Consider the following 18,401-nt stretch of genomic DNA (forward strand, 5'->3'; position numbering starts at 1 on the left):
ATGCCCATTCAGCGCCCTCGCGCCTGTTACACAGGAATAGGAGGAGGCCCATTCAGCCTCTCGAGCCTGTTACAGAGGGACAGAGAGAGGCCCATGGAGTCTCCTCGAGCCTGTTACACAGGAAACAGGAGGAGGACCATTCAGCCCCCTCGAGCCTGTTACACAGGAACAGGAGGAGGCCCATTCAGCCCCTCGAGCCTGTTACACAGAAACAGGAGGAGGCCCATTCAGCCCCTCGAGCCTGTTACAGAGGAACAGGAGGAGGCCAATTCAGCCCCCTCCTCGAGCCTGTTACACAGGAACAGGAGGAGGCCCATTCAGCCCCCTCCTCGAGCCTGTTACACAGGAACAGGAGGAGGCCCATTCAGCCAATCTCGAGCCTGTTACACTGGAACAGGAGGAGTCCCATTCAGCCCCTCTCGAGCCTGTTACACAGGAACAGGAGTTGGCTCATTCAGCCCCTCGAGCTTGTTACACAGCAACAGGAGGAGGCCCATTCAGCCCCTCGAGCCTGTTACACAGGAACAGAAGGAGGCCCATTGTGCCCCTCTCGAGCCTGTTACACAGGAACAGGAGGAGGCCCATTCGGCCCATCTCGAGCCTGTTACACAGGAAGAGGAGGAGGCCCCATTCAGCCCCTCGAGCCTGTTACACAGGATCAGGAGGAGGCCCCATTCAGCCCCTCGAGCCTGTTACACAGGGACAGGAGGAGGGCCATTCAGCCCCTCGAGCCTGTTACACAGGAACAGGAGGAGGCCCATTCAGCCCCTCGAGCCTGTTATACAGGAACAGGAGGCCTATTCAGCCCCCTCGAGCCTGTTACACAGGAACAGGAGGCCTATTCAGCCCCCTCGAGCCTGTTACACAGGAAGAGGTTGAGGCCCATTTAGCCCCTCGAGCCTGTTACAGAGGAACAGGAGGAGGCCCATTCAGCCCCTCTCGAGCCTGATACACAAGAACAGGAGGAGGCCCATTCAGCCCCTGAAGCCTGTTATACAGGCGCAGGGGGAGAACCATTCATCCCCTCGAGCCACTTATACAGGAACAGGAGGAGGCCCATTCAGCCCCTCGAGCCTGTTACACAGGAACGGGAGGAGGCCCATTCAGCCCCTCGAGCCTGTTACACAGGATCAGGAGGAGGCCCATTCAGCCCCTCGAGCCTGTTACACAGGAACAGGAGGAGGCCCATTCAGCCCCTCTCGAGCCTGTTACACAGGAACAGGAGGAGGCCCATTCAGCCTCTCGAGCCATTTACACAGGAACAGGAATAGGCCCATTCAGTCCCTCGAGCCTATTAAATAGGAACAGGAGGAGGCCCATGGAGTCTCCTCGAGCCTGTTACACAGGAACAGGAGGAGGACCATTCAGCCCTTCGAGCCTGTTACACAGGAACAGGAGGAGGACCATTCATCCCCTCGAGCCTGTTACACAGGAACAGGAGGAGGCCCATTCAGCCCCTGGAGCCTGTTACACAGGAACAGGAGGAGGCCCCATTCAGCCCCTTGAGCCTGTTACACAGGAACAGGAGGAGGCCCATTCAGCCCCTCGAGCCTGTTAAACTGGAACAGGAGGAGGCCATTCAGCCCCTCTCGAGCCTATTACACGGGAACAGGAGGAGGCCCATTAAGCCCCTCGAGCCTGTTACACTGGAACAGGAGGAGACCATTCAGCCCCTCTCGAGCCTATTACACAGGAATAGGAGGAGGCCCATTCAGCCTCTCGAGCCATTTACACAGGAACAGGAATAGGCCCATTCAGTCCCTCGAGCCTATTAAACAGGAACAGGAGGAGGCCTATTCAGCCCCTCGAGCCTGTTACACAGGAACAGGAGGCCTATTCAGCCCACTCGAGCCTGTTACACAGGAACAGGTGGAGGCCCATTTAGCCTCTCAAGCCTGTTACACAGGAACAGGAGGAGGCCCATTCAGCCCCTTCTCGAGCCTGTTACACAGAAACAGGAGGATGCCCATTCAGCCCACTCGAGCCTGTTACACATGAACAGGAGGAGGGCCATTCGGCCCCTCGAGCCTGTTACACAGGAACAGGAGGAGGCCCATTCAGCCGCTCAAGCCTGTTACACAGGAACAGGAGGAGGCCCCATTCAGCCCCCACGAGCCTGTTACACAGGAACAGGAGGAGGCCCATTCAGCCCCTCTCGAGCCTGATACACAGGGCCAGGAGGAGGCCCATTCAGCCCCTCTCGAGCCTGATACACAGGAACAGGAGGAGGCCTATTCAGCCCCCTCGAGCCTGTTACATAGTAGCAGGAGGAGGCCCATTCTGCCCCTCTCGAGCCTGTTACACAGGAACAGGAGGAGGCCCATTCAGCCGCTCAAGCCTGTTACACAGGAACAGGAGGAGGCCCCATTCAGCCCCCTCGAGCCTGTTACACAGGAACAGGAGGAGGCCCATTCAGCCCCCTTGAGCCTGTTAAACAGGGCCAGGAGGAGGCCCATTCAGCCGCTCGAGCCTCTTACACAGAATCAGGAGGAGGCCAATTCAGCCCCTCAAGCCTGTTATACAGGCGCAGGGGGAGAACCATTCATCCCCTCGAGCCTGTTACACAGGAACAGGAGGAGGCCCCATTCAGCACCTCGAGCCTGTTACACAGGAACAGGAGGAGGCCCATTCAGCACCTCGAGCCTGTTACACAGGAACAGGAGGAGGCCAATTCAGCACCTCGAGCCTGTTACACAGGAACAGGAGGAGGCCCATTCAGCGACTCTCGAGCCTGATACACAGGAACAGGAGGTGGCCCCATTCAGCCCCTCTCGAACCTGTTACACAGGAACAGGAGGAGGCCCATTCAGCCCCTCTCGAGCCTGTTAGACAGGAACAGGAGGAGGCCCATTCAGCCTCTCGAGCCTGTTACACAGGAACAGGATGAGGCCCATTCAGCCCCCTCGACCCGGTTACACAAGAACAGGAGGAGGCCCATTCAGCCCCTTTTCGAGCCTGTTACACAAGAACAGGAGGAGGCCCACTGAGTTTCCTCGAGCCTGTTACACAGGAACAGGAGGAGGACCATTCAGCCCTTCGAGCCTGTTACCCAGGAACTGGAGGAGGTCCATTCAGCCCCTCGAGACTTTTACACAGGAACAGGAGGAGGCCCATTCTGCTCCCTCGAGCCTGTTTACAGGAACAGGAGAAGGCCCGTTCAGCCCCCTCGAGCCTGTTACACAGAAACAAGAGGAGGCCCATTCAGCACCTTCCCGAGCCTATTACACAGGAACAGGAGGAGGCCAATTCAGCCTCTCAAACCGGTTACACAGGAACAGGAGGAGGCCCCATTCAGCCCCCTTGAGCCTGTTACACAGGAACAGGAGGAGGCCCATTCATCCCCTCTAGCCTGTTACACAGGAACAGGAGGAGGCCCATTCAGCCCCTTCTCGAGCCTGTTACACAGGAACAGGAGGATGCCCATTCAGCCCACTCGAGCCTGTTACACATGAACAGGAGGAGGCCCATTCAGCCCACTCGAGCCTGTTACACAGGAACAGGAGGATGCCCATTCAGCCCACTCGAGCCTGTTACACAGGAACAGGAGGAGGCCCATTCAGCCCACTCGAGCCTGTTACACATGAACAGGAGGAGGGCCATTCGGCCCATCGAGCCTGTTACACAGGAACAGGAGGAGGCCCATTCAGCCGCTCAAGCCTGTTACACAGGAACAGGAGGAGGCCCCATTCAGCCCCCTCGAGCCTGTTACACAGGAACAGGAGGATGCCCATTCAGCCCCTCTTGAGTCTGTTACACAGGAACAGGAGGAGGCCCATTCAGCCCCCTCGAGCCTGTTACACAGGAAGAGGAGGAGGCCCATTCAGCCCATCTCGAGCCTGATACACAAGAACAGGAGGAGGCCCATTCAGCCCCTCTCGAGCCTGATACACAGGGCCAGGAGGAGGCCCATTCAGCCCCTCTCGAGCCTGATACACAGGAACAGGAGGTGGCCCATTCAGCCCCCTCGAGCCTGTTACATAGTAGCAGGAGGAGACCCATTCAGCCCCTCTCGAGCCTGTTACACAGCAACAGGAGGAGGCCCATACTGCCCCCTTGAGCCTGTTAAACAGGACCAGGAGGAGGCCCATTCAGCCGCTCGAGCCTCTTACACAGAATCAGGAGGAGGTCCATTCAGCCCGTCAAGCCTGTTACACAGGAACAGGAGGAGGCCCATTCAGCCCACTCGAGCCTGTTACACATGAACAGGAGGGGGGCCATTCGGCCCCTCAAGCCTGTTACACAGGAACAGGAGGAGGCCCATTCAGCCGCTCGAGCCTGTTACACAGGAAAGGAGGAGGCCCCATTCAGCCCCCTCGAGCCTGTTACACAGGAACAGGAGGATGCCCATTCAGCCCCTCTTGAGTCTGTTACACAGGAACAGGAGGAGGCCATTCAGCCCCCTTGAGCCAGTTACACAGGAACAGGAGGAGGCCCATTCAGCCCCTCGAGCCAGTTACACAGGAACAGGAGGTGGCCCCAATCAGCCCCTCTCGAATCTGTTACACAGGAACAGGAGGAGGCCCATTCAGCCCCTCTCAAGCCTGTTACACAGGAACAGGAGGAGGACCATTCAGCCCTTCGAGCCTGTTACCCAGGAACAGGAGGAGGTCCATTCAGCCCCTCGAGACTTTTACACAGGAACAGGAGGAGGCCCATTCTGCTCCCTCGAGCCTGTTTACAGGAACAGGAGAAGGCCCATTCAGCACCTTCCCGAGCCTGTTACACAGGAACAGGAGGAGGCCAATTCAGCCTCTCAAACCGGTTACACAGGAACAGGAGGAGGCCCCATTCAGCCCCCTTGAGCCTGTTACGCAGGAACAGGAGGAGGCCCATTCATCCCCTTCTCGAGCCTGTTACACAGGAACAGGAGGAGGCCCATGGAGTCTCCTCGAGCCTGTTACACAGGAACAGGAGGAGGCCCATTCATCGCCTTGAGCCTGATACACAGGAACAGGAGGAGGCCCATTCAGCACCTCGAGCCTGTTACACAGGAACAGGAGGAGGCCCATTCAGCCCCTCTCGAGCCTGATACACAGGAACAGGAGGTGGCCCCATTCAGCCCCTCTCGATCCTATTACACAGGAACAGTAGGAGGCCCATTCAGCCCCCTCGAGCCTGTTACACAGGAACAGGAGGAGGCCCATTCAGCCTCTCGAGCCTGTTACAGAGGGACAGAGAGAGGCCCATGGAGTCTCCTCGAGCCTGTTACACAGGAACAGGAGGAGGCCCATTCAGTCCCTCGAGCCTGTTACACAGGAACAGGAGAAGGCCCATTCATCCCCTCGAGCCTGTTACACAGGAACAGGAGGAGGACCATTCAGCCCTTCGAGCGTCTTACCCAGGAACAGGAGGAGGCCCATTGAGTCTCCTCGAGCCTGTTACACAGGAACAGGAGGAGGCCCATTCAGCCCCTTCTCGAGCCTGTTACACAGGAACAGGAGGAGGCCCATTCAGCCCCCTCGAGCCTGTTACACAGGAACAGGAGGAGGCCCATTCAGCCCCTTCTCGAGCCTGTTACACAGGAACAGGAGGAGGCCCATTCAGCCCCCTCGAGCCTGTTACACAGGAACAGGAGGAGGGCCATTCAGCCCCTTCTCGAGCCTGTTACACAGGAACAGGAGGAGGCCCATTCAGCCGCTCAAGCCTGTTACACAGGAACAGGAGGAGGCCCCATTCAGCCCCCTCGAGCCTGTTACACAGGAACAGGAGGAGGCCCATTCAGCCCCTCTCGAGCATGATACACAGGAACAGGAGGAGGCCCATTCAGCCCCCTTGAGCCTGTTAAACAGGAACTGGAGGAGGCCCATTCAGCCGCTCGAGCCTCTTGCACAGAAACAGGAGGAGGCCAATTCAGCCCCTGAAGCCTGTTATACAGGCGCAGGGGGAGAACCATTCATCCCCTCGAGCCACTTATACAGGAACAGGAGGAGGCCCCATTCAGCCCCTTCGAGCCTGTTACACTGGAACAGGAGGAGGCCATTCAGCCCCTCTCAAGCCTATTACACAGGAACAGGAGGAGGCCCATTCAGCCCCTCGAGCCTGTTACACAGGAACAGGAGGAGGCCCATTCAGCCCCTCGAGCCTGTTACACAGGAACAGGAGGAGGCCCATTCAGCCCCTCGAGCTTGTTACACAGGAACAGGAGGAGGCCTTTTGAGCCCTTCGAGCCTGTTACACAGGAACAGGAGGAGGCCCATTCAGCCCCTCTCGAGCCTGTTACACAGAACAGGAGGAGGCCCATTCAGCCCCCTCGAGCCTGTTACACTGGAAGTGGAGGAGGCCCATTCAGCCCCTCGAGCCTGTTACACAGGAACAGGAGGAGGCCCATTCAACCCCCATCTTGAGCCAGTTACAGAGGGACAGGAGGAGGCCCATTCAGCCCCTTGAGCCTGTTACACAGGAACAGGAGGAGGCCCATTCAGCCCCTCGAGCCTGTTGCACAGGAACAGGCTGAGGCCCATTCGTCCCCTCGAACCTGTTACGCATTAACAGGAGGAGGCCCATTCAGCCCCTCTCGAGCCTGTTACACAGGAACTGGAGGAGGCCCATTCAGCCCCTCTCGAGCCTGTTACACAGGAACAGGAGGAGGCCCATTCATCCTCTCTCGAGACTGGGGATCCAGATGGGGTGTTTGGGAGGCAGCGGGTTCTCTAACACCGAGTGGTCCCTTCCCTGGATCTGGTGAGGACGGGGTTAATGGCTCGATGGTTCCTGGGATCCACCTACCCCAGAATCGCCCTCCCATTGGTGATCGGCTGGTCACATGTCCCTTGTCCACCCCGGTAGTAGTTTTGCCGTCTGCACCCTCCCTCCCCTTCTCACTCCGTCGCTCTCTCTCTCTCTACGTGAACCAAAGTTTCAAAGTGATTTCACCCACCGGGTGCCGTTATCTGTCCCCGTCCGACACTCTCCTCGGTGTCGCTCACTCCCCACCCCCCAACTCCCACAACCCCACTCCCCGATCAGGATCTCCTGACCCCTCCAGCAAGGTAAGTAACAATTGATCAACGCCTCTCCCAGCCCCCGGGACTCTGGCAGCCTCAGTGCCGAGTGAGAACAGCAGCTGATCTGTTTGTGTTGAGTCATTGAGAGGGAGGGAGGGAGTCAGAGAGAGAGAGAGAGATAGAGAGCAATAGAGAGAGAGCGAGACAGAGACACAACCAGGCAGGGAGAGAAAGAGAAACAGAGACACAACCAGGACAGGGAAAGAGAGACATAGAGAGAGAAACAGAGAGACGGCGAGAGAGAGAGAGACAGAGAGAGAGAGACAGAAAGAGAGAGAGAGAGAGACAGAAAGAGAGAGAGAGAAAGTGAGAGAGTCAGAGAGATCGTGACAGAGAGACAGAAAGAGAGAGAGAGAGAGAAATAGAGAGAGAGAGACAGAGACACAACCAGACAGGGAGAGAGAGAAACACCGAGATCGAGACAGGGAGAGAGAGACAGAAAGAGAGAGAGGGAGAGAGAAATAGAGAGAGTCAGAGAGATCAAGACAGAGAGAGAGACAGAAAGAGAGAGAGGGAGAGAAATAGAGAGAGAGAGAGACAGAGACACAAATAGACAGGGAGAGAGAGACAGAGAGAGAGAAACAGAGAGAGACAGAGAGAGAGAGAAATAAAGAGAGAGAGAGACAGAGAGAGAGAGAGAGGGAGAGAGAAATAGAGAGAGAGACAGTGAGAGAGAGACAGATAGAGATAGGCAGAGACAGGCAAAGAGAGAGAGAGCCAGAGACACAACCAGACAGAGAGACAGAGACAGAAAGAGAGACACAGAGATAGAGGTAGAGAGAGTAACAGACACACAACCAGAGAGAGAGAGAGACAGAGAGAGAGAGAGAGAGAAAGACGGAGAGACAGAGAGAGACAGAGACAGAACCAGACAGAGTTAGAGAGGGAGAGAGACAGAGAGTGAGAGACAGAGAGAGAGAGAGAGACAGAGAGAGAGAGAGACAGAACCAGACAGAGTTAGAGAGGGAGAGAGACAGAGAGAGAGAGAGAGACAGAGAGAGAGGGAGAGACACAGAGAGACAGAGACAGAGAGAGGCAGAGACACAACCAGACAGAGAGAGTGACACAGAGAAAGGGAGTGAGACAGAAAAAGAGAGAGAGACAGAGAAAAAGACACAGAGAGACAGCGAGACAGATGGCGAGAGAAAGAGAGACAGAGACTGACAGAGAGACAGAGAAAGGGAGACAGACAGAGAGAGATATAGAGAAAGGGAGAGACAGAGAGAGGAAGAGAGAGAGACAGGGAAAGAGAGAGAAAAAGAGAGAGACCGAGACACCAGCAGACAAAGACAGACAGACAGAGACAGACAGACCGAAAGACAGAGAGGGAGAGGCACACAGGCAGACGGAGAGGCAGAAATAGGGAGAAATAGCTAGAGAGAGAGAGACAGCGAGAGAGCCCTGAGGTGTCAGCAGCTCCACTACAGATCGAAACTTTCAGAGACAACAGTCTTGGTGAATATACCCAGACCGAGAACCTGGGGCCCACAGTCAGGGTTTACCCAGACCGAGAACCTGGGGCCCATAGTCAGGGTTTACCCAGGTCAAGAACCTGGGGCCCACAGTCAGGGTTTACCCAGACCGAGAACCTGGGGCCCATAGTCAGGGTTTACCCAGGTCAAGAACCTGGGGCCCACAGTCAGGGTTTACCCAGGCCAAGAACCTGGGACCCACAGTCAGGGTTTACCCAGGCCGAGAACCTGGGGCCCACAGTCAGGGTTTACCCAGGCCAAGAACCTGGGCCCACAGTCAGGGTTTACCCAGGCCGAGAACCTGGGACCCACAGTCAGGGTTTACCCAGGCTGAGAATCTGGGGCCCACAGTCAGGGTTTACCCAGTCCAAGAACCTGGGCCGACAGTCAGGGTTTACCCAGGCCGAGAACCTGGGGCCCACAGTCAGGGTTTATCCAGGCCGAGAACCTGGGCCCAAAGTCAGGGTTTACCCAGACCGAGAATCTGGGGCCTACAGTCAGGGTTTACCCAGGCTGAGAATCTAGGCCCACACTCAGGGTTTACCCAGGCCAAGAACCTGGGCCCACAGTCAGGGTTTACCCAGACTGAGAACCTGGGCCCACAGTCAGGGTTTACCCAGGCCAAGAACCTGGGGCCTACACTCAGGGTTTACCCAGGCCGAGAACCTGGGGCCTACACTCAGGGTTTACCCAGGCCAAGAACCTGGGGCCCACAGTCAGGGTTTACCCAGGCCGAGAATCTGGGCTCACAGTCAGCATTTACCTTGGATGCGAATCTGGGCCTACAGCCTGGGCCTACATTGGCCAAAGATCTGGGCTTTTTGGCTAACAGGCTGTGCTGAGCTCACCTGGCAGGTTGGACTACCTGTGCTAACAGCCTAGGACTGCCTTGTCTAAAAGCTTGTGCCTACTTTGGCCAACAGCCAGGCCCTATGTTGATCATCGATCATGGTCTACATTGACCATCAGCCTCAGTGATCCTTGGCTGATAACCAAGGCCATCAGCCTGGGCCTGTTTTGATCATCAGGCAAGGCCTACCTTGTCCTACAGCCAGGGCCTGTTTTGATCATCAACCTGGGCCTACCTTGGCCTACAGCCAGGGCCTATATTGATCATCAAACCGGGCCTACCTTGGCCTATAGCCAGGGCCTATATTGATCATCAGGCAAGGCCTACCTTGGCCTACAGACATGGCCTATATTGATCATCAGGCAAGGCCTACCTTGGCCTACAGCCAGGGCCTATTTTGATCATCAGGCAAGGCCTACCTTGGCCTACAGCCAGGGCCTATTTTGATCATCAGCCAAGGCCTATTTTGATCATCAAGCAAGGCCTACCTTGGCCTACAGCCAGGGCCTATTTTGATCATCAGGCAAGGCCTATTTTGGCCTACAGCCAGGGCCTATATTGATCATCAGGCAAGGCCTACCTTGGTCTACAGTCAAGGCCTATTTTGATCATCAGGCAAGGCCAACCTTGGCCTACAGCCAGGGCCTATTTTGATCATCAACCCGGGCCTATCTTGGCCTAGAGCCAGGAACTATATTAATCATCACACAGGGCCTACCTTGGCCTAGAGCCAGGGCCTATTTGATCCACAGCCTGGGCCTACCTTGGCCAAAAGCCTGACCCCACCTCGGCCCAAGGCTTCTTGGGCCTACCTTGACCATTCCACTACTCTTGCCGGACCGGTGAGTTGATGCGATTCCTGACGGGTACATTTGGATTCCACAGGCCAGCAGTGGGCAGATTGGAGACTGGGAGCAGGAGGAGATTGAGGCCGTGGACGGCGATTCCCGATTAAGTTTCCGGGGTAACTGGCTCCTGGCAAAATCTGGAGGAGCCTCCGAGAGTCCGGAATGAGCAACTTGCAGAAATCCAATCACATCTACAAGGTAAAGGTGAATAGTTTGATGGGGACGGTGTAGAGGGAGATTTACTCTGTATCTAACCCCGTGCTGTACCTGCCCTGGGAGTGTTTGATGGGGACAGTGTAGAGGGAGATTTATTCTGTATCTAACACTGTGCTGCACCTGTCCTGGGAGTGTTTGACGGGGAGAATTTAGAGAGAGCTTTACTCTGTATCTAACCCCGTGCTGTACCTGTCCTGGGAGTATTTGATGAGGACGGTGTAGAGGGAGCTTTACTCTGTATCTAGCCCCGTGCTGTACCTGTCCTGGGAGTGTTTGATAGGGACATTGTAGAGGGAGCTTTATTCTGAATCTAACCACGTACTGTACCTGTCCAGGGAGTGTTTGATGGGCCAGGGTAGGGGGAGGATACTCTATATATAACCTGGTGCTGTTACCTATCCTAGGAGAGTTGGATGCGGACAGTATAGAGGGAGATTTATTCTGTATCTAACCCCACGCTGAAGCTTTCCTGGGAGAGTTTGATGGGGACAGTGTAGAGGGAGCTTAACTCTGTATCTAACCCAATGCTATACCTGTCCTGGGAGTGTTTCATGGGGACAGTGGAGAGGGAGCTTTACTCTGTCTCTAACCCAGTGCTGTACCTATCCTGGGAGTGTTTGATGGGGACAGTGTAGAGGGAAGTTTACTCTGTATCTAGCCCCGTGCTGTACCTGTCCTGCGAATGTTTGAGGTGGACGGTGTAGAGGGAGCATTACTCTGTATCTAACCACGTGCTATACTTGTCCTGGGAATGTTTAATGGGGACAGTGTAGAGGAAGGTTAACTCTGTACCTAAACCCGTGGTGTACCTGTCCTGGGAATGTTTAATGGGGACAGTGTCGAGGAAGGTTTACACAGTATCTAACCCAGTGTTGTACCTGTCCTGGGAGTGTTTGATGGGGACTGTGTAGAGGGAGATTTAATCTGTACCTAACCCCGTGCTGTACCTGTCCTGGGAGTGTTTGATGGGGACAATGTAGAGGGAGTTTTACTCTGTATCAAACCCGTTGCTGTACCTGTCCTGGGAGTGTTTGATGTGGACAGTGTAGAGGGAGCTTTACTCTGTATCTAACCCCATGCTGTAACTGTCCTGGGTGGGCTTGATGCAGTGTAGAGGGAGCTTTACTCTGTATCTAACCCCATGCTGTACCTGTCCTGGGAGTGTTTGATGGGGATGGTGTAGAGGGAGCTTTACTCTATATCCAACCCTGTGCCGTACCTGTCCTGGGAGTGATTGTTGGGGACATTGTGGATTGAGCTTTACTCTGAATCTAACTCCATGCTGAATCTGTCCTGGGAGTGTTTGATGGGGACATTGTAGAGGGAGCTTTATTCTGAATCTAACCACGTACTGTACCTGTCCTGGGAGCGTTTGATGGGGACATTGTAGAGGGAGCTTTATTCTGTATCTAACCCCGGGCTGTACCTGTCTTGGGAGTGTCGGATGCGGACTGTGTCGAGGAAGATTTACTCTTTATCTAACCCCGTGCTGTACCTGTGCTGGGAGTGTTTGATGGGGACAGTGTAGAGAGAACTTTACTCTGTATCTAAACCCGTGCTGTACTTGTCCTGGGAGTGTTTGATGGGGAGACTGTAGAGGGAGCTTTCTTCTGTATCTAACCCCGTGCTGTACCTTTACTGGGAGTGTTTGATGTGGACAGTGTGGAGGGAGATGTACTCTGTATCTAACCCCTTGTCATACCACTCCTGGGAGTGTTTGATGGAATAAGTGTAGAGGGAGATTTCCTCTGTATCTAACCCCATGCTCTACCTGTCCTGGGAGTGTTTGATGGGGACAATGTAGAGGGAGCTTTACTCTGTATCTAACCCCGTGCTGTACATGCCCTGGGAGTGTTTGATGGAGACTGTGTAGAGGGAGTTTTACTCTGTATCTAAGCCCGTGCTGTACCTGTCCTGGCAGTGTTTGATGGGGACAGTGTAGATGGAGCTTTACTCAGTATCTAACCCCGTGCTGTAGCTGTCCTGGGAGTGTTTGATGGGAACAGTGTAGTGGGAGTTTTACTCTGTATCTTCCCCCGTGCTGTACCTGTCCTGGGAGTGTTTGATGGGGACAGTGTAGAGGGAGCTGTACTCTGTATCTAACCCCGTGTTGTACCTGTCCTGGGAGTGTTTGATGTGGACAGTGTAGATGGAGCTTTACTCTGTATCTAACCCCATGCTGTAACTGTCCTGGGTGGGTTTGATGCAGTGTAGAGGGAGCTTTACTCTGTATCTAACTCCGTGCTGTACCTGTCATGGGAGTGTTTGATGGGGATGGTGGAGAGGGAGCTTTACTCTGTATCTAACCCCGTGCTGTACCTGTCATGGGAGTGTTTGATGGGGATGGTGTAGAGGGAGCTTTACTCTGTATCCAACCCTGTGCTGTACCTGTCCTGGGAGTGATTGTTGGGGACATTGTGGATTGAGCTTTACTCTGAATCTAACTCCATGCTGTATCTGTCCTGGGAGTGTTTGATGGGGACGGTGTAGAGGAAGCTTTACTCAGTATCTAACCCCGTGCTGTTCCTGTCCAGGGAGTGTTTGATGGGGACAGTGTAGAGGGAGCTTTACTCTGTATCTAACCCCGTGCTGTTCCTGTCCAGGGAGTGTTTGATGGGGACAGTGTAGAGGGAGCTTTACTCTGTATCTAACCCCGTGCTGTACCTGTCCTGGGAGTGTTTGATGGGGACAGTGTAGAGGGAGCTTTACTCTGTATCGAACCCCGTGCTGTTCCTGTCCAGGGAGTGTTTGATGGGGACAGTGTAGAGGGAGCTTTAATCTGTATCTAACCCCGCGCTGTTCCTGTCCTTGGAGTGTTTGATGGGGACAGGGTAGAGGGAGTTTTACTCTGTTCCTAACCCCGTGCTATACCTGTCCTGGGAATGATTGATGGGGACGGTGTAGTGGGAGCTTTACTCTGTATCTAACCCCGTGCTGTATCTGTCCTGGGAGTGTTTGATGAGGACAGTGTAAAGGGAGCTTTACTCTGTATCTAACCCCGTGTTGTACACCTACTGGGAGTGTTTGATGGGCACAGTGTAGAGGGAGCTTTACTCTGTATCTAACCCCGTGCTGTACCTGTCCTGGGAGTGTTTGACAGGGAAAGTGTAGAGGGAGCTTTACTCTGTATCTAACCCCGTGCTGTACCTGTCCTGGGAGTGTTTGATGGGGACAGTGTAGAGGGTGCTTTACTCTGTATCTAACCCCGCGCTGATTGATACGGAGAAAGAGAGAGACGGGGATTATTTTGGGATCGATACAGTGCACGGGGAGAGAGAGACGGGGATTATTTTGGGATTGATACAGTGCACAGGGAGAGAGAGAGAGACGGGGATTATTTTGGGATCGATACAGTGCACGGGGAGAGAGAGAGAGATTATTTTGGGATTTATACAGTGCACGGGGAGAGAGAGACGGGGATTATTTTGGGATTGATACAGTGCATGGGGAGAGAGATGGGGATTATTTTGGGATTGATACAGTGCACGGGGAGAGACAGGGATTATTTTGGGATTGATTCAGCGCACGGGGAGAGAGAGACGGGGATTATTTTGAGATTGATACAGTGCACGGGGAGAGAGAGAGAGACGGGGATTATTTTGGGATTGATACAGTGCACGGGGAGAGAGAGAGAGACGGGGATTATTTTGGGATTGATACAGTGCACGGGGAGAGAGAGAGATGGGGATTATTTTGGGATTGATACAGTTTTCGGGGAGAGAGAGAGTGATGGGATTATTTTGGGATTGATGCAGTGCACGGGGAGAGACGGGGATTATTTTGGGTTTGATACAGTGCACGGGGAGAGACGGGGATTATTTTGGGTTCGATACAGTGCATGGGGAGAGAGAGATAGACACGGGGATTATTTTGGGATTGATACAGTGCACGGGGAGAGAGAGAGCGACTGGGATTATTTGGGGATTGATGCAGTGCACGGGGAGAGGGAGAGAGACGGGGCTTATTTTGGGATCGATACAGTGCACGGGGAGAGAGAGAGACGGGGATTATTTTGGGATTGATACAGTGCACGAGGAGAGAGAGACGGGGATTATTTTGGGATTGATACAGTGCACGGGGAGAGAGAGAGCGACTGGGATTATTTTGGGATTGATACAGTGCAAGGGGAGAGGGAGAGAGACGGGGCTTATTTTGGGATCGATACAGTGCATGGGGAGAGATGGGGATTATTTTGGGATTGATACAGTGCACGGGGAGAGAGACGGGTATTATTTTGGGATTGATGCAGTGCATGGGGAGAGATGGGGATTATTTTGGGTTCGATAAAGTGCACGGGGAGAGAGAGAGACTGGGATTATTTTGGGATTGATACGGTGCGCAGGGAGAGAGAGAGAGACGGGGATTATTTTGGGATTGATACAGTGCACGGGGAGAGAGACGGGGATTATTTTGGGATTGATACAGTGCACGGTGAGAGAAAGGTAGAGAATGGGATTATTTTGGGATTGATGCAGTGCACGGGGAGAGAGAAGGACGGGGTTTATTTTGGGATTGAGACAGTGCACGGGGAGAGAGAGAGACGGGATTATTTTGGGTTTGATACAGTGCACGGGGAGAGAGAGAGACGGGGATTATTTCGGGTTTGATACAGTGCACGGGGAGAGAGAGAGACGGGGATTATTTCGGGACTGATACAGTGCACGGGGAGAGAGAGAGACACGGGGATTATTTTGGGATTGATACACTGCACGGGGAGAGAGAGAGATAGGGATTATTTTGGGATTGATACAGTGCACGGTGAGAGATGGGGATTATTTTGGGATTGATACAGTGCGCGGGGAGAGAGAGAGAGACGGGGATTATTTTGGGATCGATACAGTCACGGGGGGAGAGAGAGAGATGGGGATTATTTTGGGATTGATACAGTGCACGGGGAGAGACGGAGATTATTTTGGGATTGATACAGTGCACGGAGAGACAGACAGGGATTATTTTGGGACTGATACAGTGCACGGGGAGAGAGAGAGATATAGGGATTATTTTGGGATTGATACAGTGCGCGGGGAGAGAGAGAGAGACGGGGATTATTTTGGGATCGATACAGTCACGGGGGGAGAGAGAGAGATGGGGATTATTTTGGGATTGATACAGTGCACGGGGAGAGACGGAGATTATTTTGGGATTGATACAGTGCACGGAGAGACAGACAGGGATTATTTTGGGACTGATTCAGTGCACGGGGAGAGAGAGAGATATGGGGATTATTTTGGGATTGGTAGTGCACGGGGAGAGAGACGGGGATTATTTTGGGATTGATACAGTGCACGGGGAGAGAGAGAGAGAGACGGGGATTATTTTGGGATCGATACAGTCACGGGGGGAGAGAGAGAGATGGGGATTATTTTGGGATTGATACAGTGCACGGGGAGAGACGGAGATTATTTTGGGATTGATACAGTGCACGGAGAGACAGACAGGGATTATTTTGGGATTGATACAGTGCACGGGGAGAGAGAGAGAGACGGGGATTATTTTGGGATTGGTAGTGCACGGTGAGAGAGACAGGGATTATTTTGGGATCGATACAGTGCACGGGGAGAGAGAGAGAGATGGGGATTATTTTGGGATTGATACAGTGCACGGGGAGAGAGAGAGAGACGGGGATTATTTTGGGATCGATACAGTCACGGGGGGAGAGAGAGAGATGGGGATTATTTTGGGATTGATACAGTGCACGGGGAGAGACGGAGATTATTTTGGGATTGATACAGTGCACGGAGAGACAGACAGGGATTATTTTGGGATTGATACAGTGCACGGGGAGAGAGAGAGAGACGGGGATTATTTTGGGATTGGTAGTGCACGGTGAGAGAGACAGGGATTATTTTGGGATTGATACAGTGCACGGGGAGAGACGGAGATTATTTTGGGATTGATACAGTGCACGGGGAGAGACGGAGATTATTTTGGGATTGATACAGTGCACGGGGAGAGACGGAGATTATTTTGGGATTGATACAGTGCATGGTGAGAGAGACGGGGATTATTTTGGGATTGATACAGTGCACGGGGAGAGACGGGGATTATTTTGGGATTGATACAGTGCACGGGGAGAGAGAGACGGGGATTATTTTGGGGGTGGCGATCGGGGGAGTGTTGGGATTGTCGGGGCTGATGTCTCGATGCGGTTCTGTTGGTGACACTGTGCCTGGGCGCGCGCGCGCACACACGCACACACGGACTGAAATTCCTCTTCCGTCACAGGCCAAGAAGGAGTCGGGGCTCCGGGCCCTGAGCGACCACGAACTGATCCAGCTGACGGTGCGGGACCTGAACCAGCAGCTGCGGGGCCTGTCCAAGGAGGAGGTGGCGCGGCTGAAGCAGCGGCGCCGGACGCTGAAGAACCGGGGCTACGCGGCCAGCTGCCGGGAGAAGCGGGTGTCCCAGCGGGAGGAGCTGGAGCACCAGCGGGTGGCCCTGGCTGCCGAGGTGGACGGCCTGGCCCGGGAGAACTCCAGCATGAAGGGGGAGCTGGACTCGCTGCGGGCCCGCTACCTAGCCCTCCAGGCCTTCGCCCGCTCCATGGGCCGGGGCACCCTGGTGCCCACCCGGGTCGCCACCAGCGGCGTCATCACCATCGTCAAGCCGGAGGCCAAGAAGTCCGACGTGTGACCCCCCCCCTCCACCCCTGCCCAGCAATCCCACACCCCCACCGCGAGTCTCCGAAAAGTCACAGCACCGAGAGGGAGGCCATTCAGCCCATCGCCGAAACAGAGAAAGATCAACTCAACCCCCAAAACAACAAAAAACTAGCTGCCCCGATTCTAATCCCCCGAGTTCCGCAAACCTTATGGGATCCAGACTCGATGGGCCGAACGGCCTCATTTCTGCTCCTATGGTCTTGTGGTCTTATCCAGGTACCTTTTAAATGGGTCGAGGGTTTTTTTTTTCCCTGTCTCCGCCACCCAAACCAGGCAGTGAATTTCAAACACTCACCTCCCCGCCTTCCTCCCGGCTGCCTCCTCTGGGCGAGGAAGTTATCCCTCGCGTCCCCCCCTCTCATCCTTCCCTCCCCAAGCACCTTAAACCCTGTGCCCCCCTTGGTAACTCACCTCTCCGCTGAGGTGGGGGGGAAACAGGCCTTTCCTGGCTCCCCTGTCCGGGGCCTCTCGTCGTTTCATCCCGCTCGGTTAGGTCACCACCTCTGTTGTCAGGCGAGCCCCAACCAACCCCCTCAAACCCATCCCCTCTTCCCTCACAGCCGCAATTTTCAAGCTCTGGCAATGTTCTTGTGAATCTCCTCTGTACCTCTCTTTCTCTCGAGCAATTTTGTCTTTCCTGTACATAGCCACAATTTTCAAGCTCTGGCAATGTTCTTGTGAATCCCCTCTGTACCTCTCTCTCTCTCGTTCTCTCTCCAGAGCAATTTTCTCCTTCCTGTACATAGCCGCAATTTTCAAGCTCTGGCAATGTTCTTGTGAATCTCCTCTACTCTCTCTCTCTCTCTCCAGAGCAATTTTGTCCTTCCTGTCATGTGGCAACCAGAACTGTCCACAAATTTCCAGCTGTGGCCTAACCCTCCTCTTACTCAGTTCCAGCATGACATCCCCGCTCTTGTGTTCAATACCTGGCCCCGGTAGTGGAAAGCATTCCACACGCTCTCTTCACCACCTTATCCACCGTCAGGGAACCTGTGGACATGCACTCCAAGGTGGCTCACTTCCCTCTCCCCTTTCCCAAAAGCCCTCCCCTTTATCGAGTATCCCCTTGCTTTGTTTGCCCTCCCCCCCGCACTCTTCCGGAATGAATTCCTTCTGCCACTTTCCCACCCACTCGTCTAAACCATTGATTTCCCGCTGGAGTCGACAGCCAATCCTCTTCGGAGTCATCTGCAAGTTTCTCGATTGCGCCTTGATGTCCAAACCATTAATATATATACAACAAACAGCAAGGGCCCCAACACTCCAGCCCCATGGAACACCACCAGTAACCGTTTTCCATTCGCCAAAAAACACTCATCGGCCGTCACCCTTTGTTTCCTGTCACTGAG

The 18,401-nt window shown here is 54.3% G+C and overlaps 1 protein-coding gene across 1 annotated transcript; it reads left to right on the forward strand.

Moving 5' to 3' along the window:
* Positions 1-6,891: 6,891 nt before the first annotated feature.
* Positions 6,892-17,146, forward strand: LOC144675697 (transcription factor MafK-like). Its single transcript, XM_078536330.1, has 3 exons — positions 6,892-6,989; positions 10,212-10,372; positions 16,616-17,146. The coding sequence occupies exons 2-3, from the start codon at positions 10,337-10,339 to the stop codon at positions 17,021-17,023; spliced, it is 444 nt and encodes a 147-aa protein (XP_078392456.1). The 5' UTR covers positions 6,892-6,989; positions 10,212-10,336; the 3' UTR covers positions 17,024-17,146.
* Positions 17,147-18,401: the final 1,255 nt, after the last annotated feature.

This window comes from Cetorhinus maximus, unplaced genomic scaffold (genome assembly GCF_964194155.1).
Source record: "Cetorhinus maximus unplaced genomic scaffold, sCetMax3.hap1.1 HAP1_SCAFFOLD_1105, whole genome shotgun sequence".
NCBI classification, from domain to species: Eukaryota; Metazoa; Chordata; class Chondrichthyes; order Lamniformes; family Cetorhinidae; genus Cetorhinus; species Cetorhinus maximus.

Bases quoted from the DNA above. Each gene is read 5' to 3' on its own strand.
- LOC144675697 (XM_078536330.1), top strand. From the start codon at position 10,337: ATGAGCAACTTGCAGAAATCCAATCACATCTACAAG. The intron at 10,373-16,615 runs GTAAAGGTGAAT...CTTCCGTCACAG, and splicing joins AATCCAATCACATCTACAAG to GCCAAGAAGGAGTCGGGGCT.